General features: G+C 38.2%; 2 protein-coding genes across 2 annotated transcripts in view; one reads left to right on the top strand and one right to left on the bottom strand.

The window, feature by feature from the left end:
• LOC140935280 (guanine deaminase-like) overlaps positions 1-2,996 on the bottom strand; it is a 46,490-nt gene extending 43,494 nt beyond the window's left edge. The window contains exons 1-2 of the mRNA XM_073384830.1: positions 2,863-2,996; positions 1,076-1,167 (exon numbers count right to left, since the gene is read on the bottom strand). Of these exons, the coding sequence (XP_073240931.1) occupies positions 1,076-1,167; positions 2,863-2,913 (143 nt within the window). The 5' untranslated portion in view covers positions 2,914-2,996. The remainder of the gene's footprint in view (positions 1-1,075; positions 1,168-2,862) is intronic.
• Positions 2,997-9,151: 6,155 nt separating this feature from the next.
• LOC140933219 (carbohydrate sulfotransferase 1-like) lies at positions 9,152-10,207 on the top strand. The gene has a single exon (XM_073382733.1). The coding sequence runs from the start codon at positions 9,152-9,154 to the stop codon at positions 10,205-10,207; it is 1,056 nt and encodes a 351-aa protein (XP_073238834.1).
• Positions 10,208-10,468: the final 261 nt, after the last annotated feature.

Genomic DNA, 10,468 nt, shown 5'->3' with positions numbered 1-10,468 from the left:
TCCAAATCTATTGCGGTTTTTCAGTTTTGGGTGATTTTTTGCGTGGTTTTTCAGTTTTTTTATAGACGTCAATACCCCCTCCTTATACGCAATGATGGAGATGTGATGATAAATTTTGAATCTGGTGAATACATGAGAACGGTGATTTTTCAATCAGTGACACAGGAGGCTTGGAAGGAAAAATCTGAGTACTCCAAATAGGAATCGAACCTATGACCTTATTTACCTTATTTTTTTATGTCTCCTACTGGAGACGGAACCACCATTTTACTCGGTCATCCAAGCCTTGCAAAGGTCCAGCCACAGTTGCTCTGCTATTAGTAAAACTGACTTCTTTGCCTTTCCCCAAAACAATGAGGGGTGACAAATGGTAAAATCCGAGACTCGCCGAGATGCCGAGATCCTAGTTAGAAATCTAAGCCCGAGACTCTTTGGTAAAACGTTTCGAGACTCGAAAAAAGTAAAAACACACCATGCAAAAACAAGACTTCGAGACTTATCAGAAACGCTTCTGAGATTTCAGGATCCTGCCAAAATTTTCAGAGACCCACGTTTCTTGAGGTACCATTCGCCTCCCCCACAATGCTTATAATTTTGAGCCAGAAAGGTTCTTTTTTGGTACATTATCCTTGCTAGGGGGAGGTGGGGAGATCAAGGGATGAACCCAAAGCTGATTAAGAGCAGAGTCATGAGTAATACTTACACTGTACACTTTCCATTGTTTTTTGTTGTTGGGTTTTTTTGAAGGAAATAATGCGAAATATGCTTTGCAATCAAATATGAGAATGATAAAAAAAAAACAAGACAAGACAGAGAGAAGAAGGCGCCTGATGACAGGATATTGTCAGCTTGTCACCCAACTGTCTTTTAACCCCACACAGCAAGGCTTAACTTGACAATCACACCAAGTTTTGCAAGAGTCTGCAAGACATGTATTTCTTTTGGCTCCAATGCCGGGACCACTGATAATGACCCAGCTAATAGCAAGCACTGAAAACCATCTAACCATCCGACATCTACTCTTCTAAATGTGACTGACAGAAGCCATTACATAATTACCAAAGATTATACAGACCTGCCAGGTTGGAGGCTTATTACATCCTCCTTTTGAAATCCAAACTTCTTTGCAAGGTCTTCCAATTTAGTGGTGTTATCAATAAAAGCTATCTGGAAGGTAAAATAAATATAATCAGAAATATACTTTTTACACATTTATATGCATATCAACTTTTTATTTTACAGGTTAGAATTTTTTAACCTAGATGGATTCTCATGAATAATTAGGGCTACATGTACGAGGCAAAGAAAACTGAGAATCAACCTAGGTTAAAAAATTTTAACCTGAATTTTAATTTTGACCTAACATATACACTTGATGCAACCAGTTACCAAAGCCAACATGTTGTAGTTTACATCAACCAAGCACATAGTTAAAGGGGCTGTGTCACGGCAGTCCAGTTCATTTTGTTTAATTTTGCCAATTACTGGCCCTCAATCGCTATGGAACTTAAAGTAAGCAAAGAAATTACATGTAAATGATAAAATCAGAGATCCGAGACAAACAAATATGTCTCCAGAGCATTATTTTTGAAGTTGCAAGCAGCAGGGGCCAACTTTGAAAAACTGTTAGGCTGAACAGTTTTCAAAAACCCTAATTTCAATCTGTTTCAATCTTCTTCAGTTTCGCACATCTGTGGCATCTGTTGTTTCTGTTATGTTATTTTTAAGCTTCCTTTAAAGTTTAAAGCGGTTATTTTTATGTTTCTCTTAATTTAATGGGCATTTTGATTTGGCCGGATTTCGTGACACAGCTCCTTTACTAAAACATGGAACGACCTAAAACCACCTAAAACCATCTACAACCACCTAAAACCACCTACAACCACCTCAAAAAATTCAACAACCACCTACAACCATCTACAACCACCTCAAAAACATCTACAACCACTCGCAAACAATCTAAAACCATCTAAAACACTTTTGCACTGTGCATCACCAAGAGATGATGGGTGTCAAAGGTGACTTTCACTTTCCATCAAAGGCCACGCCAAGCAAAAAAAAAAATACAAGAAAAATCGAAAAACCACTAATATGAAAAAAACACCCAAGAGGTATAACCGTTGTAAATGAGTGTTTAACCCTAAACAGTGCTTTAAACCCTAATCCGTAAAGTGAGTGCTTAAACCTAAGTCAGAGTAAAATGAGTGCTTAACCCTAATCAGTGAAAGTCGACCAATAATACTGCTTAATTCTACAAATAATATTCCAGTAGCAAAACCTCACATACCCATAGGGAACCAATTAAGCACGAAACCTTTTTTATATTTTTCATATTTTTTCCCGTGGCTTGCATAGCTCGCTGGCTCGCAGATTAATCCAGACCCATTTTATGGAAAACAGCAATCGCCTCAATCGTTCTGATCGTGTAAAAATTTTTTGAAACGACTGGGGCGACCGGGACGATTCGGACGATCGTATGGAAACCAGACTTACTTTAAGCGTTTACTGCGCAAATTATTAACCTGACGACCCCGTGACTGCAGGACCGCGTGAGCCGCACATTAGAACAACCGGGACAGAGGGGCACTCAGCCGTGTTTTCACTTTTAAAACAGGGCCGGGTTCATTCGGCTCTCTCCACTGGGTCGTTAGGTCCAATACTTTCTGCAGAAAGTAGAATCTATTTTGGGGTCATGCTTACATACGGTGAATATCAGGAAAAAGAGTCCTCTTTTGGCCGGGAAAAAGAGCCCAAAAAGGCGTAGATCCGGCACGTACCGGCAGAAATCTTGCAAGTTTAATTTTTAACCAATTGCGCAATTTCACAGACATAGAACTCCAGACGAAACAAAGAAACAGTTACCTTGCCCTTATTGTCAACCCCTATTAATCGCTTCTTACATATTTCCATCATATTTTCCTTGGTAGAATGTACTAGAGTGCCAGAAAAGACATGCTTTATCTGGCACTTGCTGGATTTGCGTTGCGGTTCCGCCATGTTCCCGAAGTGCAACCAAGAAACAGCACCCTTCCCCGGAAGAAGAAAAACGGGTCCCCTTCTCGGGGAGGGTTCGGGGGTAGCTGCGTTCATCAATCTTAGTCGAGTTTGAAAGAAATTTGAATGAGATTGAACAGCCAACAGGGGCACTCAATGGATCTGTTCCTCAAAATATCTGCTCTACAGGCAATTTTTTGCTGGCTGGGTGACTTGGAAAAAATGATATGTCCTTGCGAGGAAAGTGTATTTGCCTGGGAAGTAGACAACTCAAAAGCAATGTCTGAGGGACCCCGGGTGGGGGTGGTGGTTGTGGGGTGCTTGGGTTAATTTTTGATGGGTAAGTGCCGCTGGCCTCTCAGAGCCCCTAATCATAGACCCCTGCCCCATCTTGGTCACTCTTGGGCAAATACGTAATTTTCGCGATCCCAACTTAGTCATTTTCTATTTTTATGAATTGGCCCATTTAGGCTACTCTCCTTCTCACCGACCCCATCAGTAAACGACACTGAAAAGCATCGTTTACCAGAGGAGAAGCCTTCTTTATCAGTAGCACACAAATAACCTTTATCAGAGGTGGACTGAGTTACGTTCAACAGAGTGCTGAAAAAGTCAGAGGACCAACCTCTTTGACAGATCTACAAGAACTTCCAATTATATCGTACAAACGTGGAAGGTCTCTGAAGGACATACTCTTAAAAGCTAAGCCAAAGAATTAAAAACTATAAACGGCGTCGGTGGAAGGCGTACCTTATATGAAAATTTCGCGTTAATTTCGCGAATTTCGCGATACAAAAAAAATCGCGAAATTAAAGTGGCGCGAACAAAATGCTTGAATTATATCAATAATCAAGAAAGAAAGAGTTTATTACTACTGAAACTCTCACAAAATCACATTTTTTACTGTTCATTTTTTCTCCGTGCTAAGTCTGTAGGAAGGAATTTTTAGTGTAAATGGATGTTGTGGTCAACTGACTCAAGACTGATAAATAATTTACGTCTACAGGCATGAACTGCTTATGGACATTTTGAGAACTGCTTTGTTGTTAACTACTGTTGACATCTAGTCCCGCTGTGATGTTACTGCTCCTTTGATAAAGTCGTTTAATTTAATTCAAGGACATGGCACCCAACGAGGATATAGTTCAAAACCACTTAACGTAGCATTGTTGAACGTATTTTAGTATTCAAACGGTAGATATAGGCATATTTTTATCCCCTAAAAACTTTTCATCTGTTCGAATTCCCTAGCTGAAAGTCTAGTGATCCGAAAATTATAGGGATAAAAACTTACCTTCTCGAAAATTTCAGCCAGGAAAGGCTCCCGAAAATTCTAGGTGGCCTTTTTTAGGGTCAAAATCCGTTAAAGATGGTTAATTATACCATTTTGCAGATGTTCGAAAATCCTAGGGGAGGCAGGCAAGGGGGAAATTTTACAACAAATGCTCCGAAAATTCTAGATCTCAAATCGTCTTCCGAACAGATATTTTCCCGAAAATTGCCGTTGGGTGCCCCTGACATGTTAAATAACACTGCCAATGAAATGTGAATTGCGGTGCTTCAAAACACGAAATTAACTGAGTGATTCAAAATATGACTCGAAATTCTTGCCAAATCGCGAAATTTAAATGTCGCGAAATATGCGCACATCAAAATCGCGAAATAAACATGTCGCGAAAATTTCATGTAATAAAGTAATTCAGGCTTGTCTTCCCAGTTACAGTTAACCAAAAAATGACAGTTCACTCTGGATTGATCAGTTATCAGCTTTCGCGAGGAACTGAGAACCCTCTTCAGTGAAACATCGTTTCATTGAAGGTTTCATGGCGATAAAAGCCGGAGTACACGCAGTTTGCATATAGTAATCTTGTTTCTGTCCTATATATACCTAAAGATTTGAATTCGTTTTTAGATTTTAAGAAGCAAATGTCAGGGGCACCTAACGACTTTTCTGTGAAATAACTGTTCGAAGGAGCAAATATTGCCTAATTTCTAAAGCTTGAGAAAAGCTAAAAATTTCTAGACAGCCATAATGATTCCGTTCGACTAAAATATTCTGAGGTTTTCTAATAGCTTAACTACGATTTTTGGGTGGTTGTGTTATTCACATTTTAATGTCAAGATATTGCAATTATTGTTAAAAAAAGGTCTCCTTAACATTTCGGTATAACGACAAAACGTCTGCTATAATTTTCTAATGAAAGCAAGGCTACTTCATGTTCTTTAACTTTCGACCGGACCCATAAGAATAGCTACGTAATAGCTCGGATAGGACGAAAAAGCCACCCGAGACTTTCGTGACAACCAAAGTTCCCCTAAGACATCCGAATAGATAACTAGTTTTTCCGACAACTCCAAATTAACCAAACAGGCTTCTAAAGCACAGAGAAAACTATTTAAGACATCTCTGGCGTATTTGGAAACATTCGGTCCTTGGGTGCCCCCTGAATTTAACCGTTTTATACGGTATTGTCCCCTACAAATCTCGTTTCTTTGTATATTATCACAGAAAACTATTCAAATGTCCATGTATTTGTTGGACGACCATGTAATGAGATCAGTGTGTTCAGTGTTCTTTGCTCAGCAATAACACATTATCATGATGATAAAATCAATTAGTGTTTTTAGTTACCTCCTAGCAAGGAAATTTATGAGAAATCCTTTGTTCCTTCATCAGATTTCTCTTTATACCCAAACTCTCTAATTCTGTACAGTTTTTTTTCTAGAAATGTTGGTTCCGTTCGAATATTTTCCGGACAAAACATGTCTTAATATACGTATTTAGGTCTGTAAAATAAAATGTGTAGTGGCCTCCACTGAATTTTACAGCCTATATGGTTTCTATAGTCACTGTAGCAAGCTTTGAACAATTTTTGAAGCACACGCCAGATATATATCGTAAAATTATGGATGTTTGTTATAAGTCAGTGATACTAAGGAAATTCTGATGATTTATAGTGTGTCTTAAAACTAAATCCATATATGATAGTACTAACGAACATACCAACGTACATACAGGCTGGAAATATATTTATTTGAGAAGAGGTAAGAGTCGGAGTTATTTACTGGAATTCAACCAGTTCCGTTTACATCAGCAAATCATCAAATCTAGTCTTAATATCCGTGCACCCAATGATTCCAAATGAATGAGCAGAAACTATCTAGTAATTTCTTTACTTGCGGGGACAAAACAGCAAGTGCATGAGTCAGTAAGATTCAGCATTGACTGCCACCCGCGGCAAGACTAGCTAAGACTGCTCGGTCCTTACTTTAAATCGAAAAAAATGAGATACTGTAAAAGCTGGTTGTGATGATTGTCGGATAAACAAGTATATGAAGCAATCGTAGAAATAACTTGAGAAATTATCTTGAATCCGTTTTTACCACCGTAAATTAGAGTGGAAAAGTCACCCAAAATTAATGTGTTTACAAGATTAGCGATCAACACCTAGGAATTCAGGTAACATCATAACTTCATGATATGTATTCTTTGAAACTTTGATGCAAAGAAATGCGGTTTGTTTAGCAGTATTAGATTTTACATTTTTAGGCCGAACAGGTGTCATTCAATTCCGGCATTGATTATTTAGATCTTGTTTACAGTTTTACTTAATTGCGCACATATGTGGGCTGCAGGTTGTTTGCTAATAGTTAGAATAACCGCACTTGTCGGTTCTGCAAGATAGAATGTAAAATCATCAACTCTGTTTGAGCTATTTAACTGAAATTGCTAATTCAAATTTGGAAAGATCGGCCCCGCAGCCCGTTGCTTCTTAAATGTCCAGTTCACATCCTTCAATTCCTGCTTTTCACAGCTTTATGTACTAGCATGCGTGCTTGACCGTTTCATTTGGCAAACGCCGTGGCTTTCAATTCCCGAAATGATTTGTTATGGAACTTGTGGGTATTCTAGCTTTCCTTGTTCGGTTTCTTTTTTCGATAGTTTAAAGTGAATAAGACTGGCGGTATTAGTTTGCTTTGAGCTTTGTAGATATCATAGTGAACATGATCTTCGCAGCAGAATGCCTCTTGGCATGACATTTTTGCGGGTTCTAATTTTTGCGATTTTTCCGCAAAAATAAGTTCCCGCAAATAAAAAATACCGCAAACATTTTTCCCGCAAAAATTTACTCCAGAGTAAAGATTCTCTAACTTAAATTCGCTACACAAAAATACTGTTCTACGAAATCATCTCTCTCTTAAAAACGGTATACAATGAATTACTGATTATAGGGTACGCATACCATAGTACTGTTTGAAAATATGTATTTCTGTTGCACATTCTTAACAAAAACGAAAATATTATCAATGCTGGGTACTGGATACTTACTGAAAATCGCAAAAATTAATTCCAGCTGGGAAAAAACCAATCTGTACTAATCGCAAAAATTAGTTGCCGCAAAACACAAAAAATTGCCAACCCACAAAAATTTCGTGCCACACTGTAAGCGGTTGAAAAAGAACCTGATAAAATTCAAGCTTTTACCAGGTTCCTTTTGCAACCCTCTCAGGTTGTTCATTCGATTGCGAAGATCGTGTTTACTTTCATATCTTTATCCGCAGTTCAAAATATGATTTCTTTCATATATTCCAATTCTTATAAGATATCACTTATTATACTCGGGTTTGTTTAAAATTCAAGAACAAAGGGTCATGTTAGTAAGTAGTGACAAAAAAAAAACCGAAAATGACTGGAAAAAACTTGAATAGGAATGTACATAATACTTGTCGTGTCACGGGCATGAAATAAAGAAAAAAAACTTGCTGTCGCCCTTAAACAGGTCCTGAAGACGAGGCGCAACCGTTTAGCTTAAATCAGATCCGCAGAAATCAAAGATGTAAATTAGTCAGTCCAGCGTGATTAAAACCTGCCGTCTCAAGAACCATGGATAATAGTCTTTCTATTATCTATGCAAGAACGCAAATGATATTTTGCAATTAATGGTTTAAAAAAAAAACACATTAAAAAACTTGCAGCAATAAGCCTGCTTTACTGATCATTCACAGCCTCCTCCTCAGGCGCTTAGAGGCGAGCGACTGGTGATGTTTGTCTCCTTCCCGCCTTCCTTTGCGCGCGAGAGAGAGACGTCTGGGTACGAGGCAGGATCACTCAGTTCCCGCGAAACACAAAAACTTGATTATACACAAAAGGTAGTTAACTCCAGCAAAAAATTAGTAGCAGACGTTATTGCATTTATACTACTACATGAGAAATTTCTGCAATTTGATTGGCTTAGAGCAGGGGTATTTCACCTTAATTTGAAATACCCACATGTGAAAATTACAAACCTTTCCCGGGTAGTAGTATAAACAAATAATAGCATGATTTGTATTTGATATTTGGCATAAATACCACTAGTGATATTTCAAAATTGTCTCAAATTTCACTCGCCTAACGGCTCGTGAAATTACGTATAACAATTTTGAAATATCACTCGTGGTATTTATGCCAAATATCACTACAAATCATGCTATTACCTATACAAATAAAGGATCAGCCCTGTAAAGGATATTACATGGCCGCGCGGAGATACGAAATTTCTCTTCGACTGTTGAAAAATATTTCACCACTGAGCGGAAAGAACACAAATTATGAAGAGAAAAAAAGAAATTTTGAAGAGAAGAAGAGAAGAAGAACTTTTGTATCTCCGAGCGGCCATGTAATGTTCTATTTGTTATGTAAACACCAATGAAATACCAAACCATTTCACTTTAATAGTTTGTTGGTGTGAAAGGCGCGATTTATCATGTAGCCATAGCAACGGTGATATTTTCACATGTGAAGATATCAAGTTTTCGCCCGAAAGCTCACCTGGTATTTCATTGGTGTTTATATAATAAAACAGCTTTGTAAATGTGTCATGAGGCTCAAATAAAAATGCAAACGTAACCCTTAGACATTCAATCTCGATTAACTCACCCCTCAGCTCCAAAATCAGACAGGCTTTCTAAAACTTGCTTTGTTATTCTCTCTGTTATTGCAGATACGGATTCATGCAGCTATAACTAGCGTCGTTTAAAGTTCCCAGGCTTTGTCATGAAGACTAATCCGATCTTTGTGTTATTTTCTGTTATTGCTTTGCTTTTGGTATTTATCTATAACACGAACTGGACTTCAATCTGGCTTTTGCGTACAAAAATAAGTTCAACCAGCGTAATGAAACTCACTGGGTTCCTCAAAACCGAGCAACTGAAAGAAGTTCAGACAAGAGAAACCCTTATAAACAGCAACGCAACTTTTAAGATATATGACAGCAAAGCAAACAACAGCAACACAGAAGCTGGTATAATCGTGGAAAATAGTCATCCACAACAAGAATTTGTTAAAAGGCGAAAAAATCTCATAGTACTGAGTGCAGGCCGCAGTGGATCTTCCTTACTTGGTTCCTTATTCGACAATAATCCGCACATCATGTATTGGTTTGAGCCTCTATCTACTATCATGAATCAAATCTCTATGAAACAGCAGCCAGCAAAATACAAAGAAACAACCACCAGCGTTATCGATAGCTTCTTTCAATGCGGCTTTGACAAAATTGACAACGCTATTTTATCGGGGCTTTCGAGAAGTATTTTCCGCAAAAAAAGTAAAGCGCTCTCTAAAGTTCAGTTTCCTCAGTTTTCAAGCCAACGTCTTAGCAATGCTTGTAAGAGTTACGATCACACAGTGATCAAGATTTTGTCTGGAAGAGTACCCAATACAACAATACTGACTTTAGAGAAACTTTTCCAAGAACAAAATCAATATGATGCAAAACTGGTCCACTTGGTTCGCGATCCAAGAGGAGTGGTTTATTCCAGGGTTAAGCTAGGATGGATGAAAAAAAACTTTAACAGCCCCGAATTTCGGAAAAGTGTTCAAAACGTATTTGATCCAATACTTCAGAATATTCGACTTGGTCTGTTTTCTTGCCCATCTTGGCTTACAGATCGCTTTAAAGTTGTTCGCTATGAAGATCTTGTGGTGAATATGGTAAATGTTACACGTGACCTTTATAACTTTGCAGGATTGGGTTGGTCATCTAACGTTGATAAGTGGATAAGTACTCTAGCCAACAATTCCGAGAACGGACACGCTTATTCCTTGTTAAGAAACGCGTCAATTTCTATGAACAGTTGGAGACACGCACCTAAACCACTGATAGAAGCTGTGGAAGATGTATGCGCGGATCTCATGGATCTTTTGGGATACGAGAAAATGATAACAAAATAAGACAGACAAAATATTGCCTTATGATACTAATGTTCTTGTATAGAGTTGCTGAGTAGTCCATACCAGCTAGAACGTTTTCTTTTAATAGTCCGCCAACCTAAACTATCCGTGAGGACTGACGTTAAAACCAGACGTATAATCTAGCTTATTTTGGGTTGGAAAATATGAAACGGCTTATCGGCCATTTGCGTTGTAAAACGGAATTGAAGTGAGAATCCAGGCGCAGACGGATGGCTAATGTTGACTGAAGCTCACTGACAA

This window comes from Porites lutea, chromosome 4 (assembly GCF_958299795.1).
Source record: "Porites lutea chromosome 4, jaPorLute2.1, whole genome shotgun sequence".
NCBI lineage: Eukaryota > Metazoa > Cnidaria > Anthozoa > Scleractinia > Poritidae > Porites > Porites lutea.
This window is presented reverse-complemented; position numbering and strand designations above follow the sequence as displayed.

Coding starts and splice junctions, on each gene's coding strand:
- LOC140933219 (XM_073382733.1), top strand. CDS start 9,152: ATGAAACTCACTGGGTTCCTCAAAACCGAGCAACTGAAAGAAGTTCAG.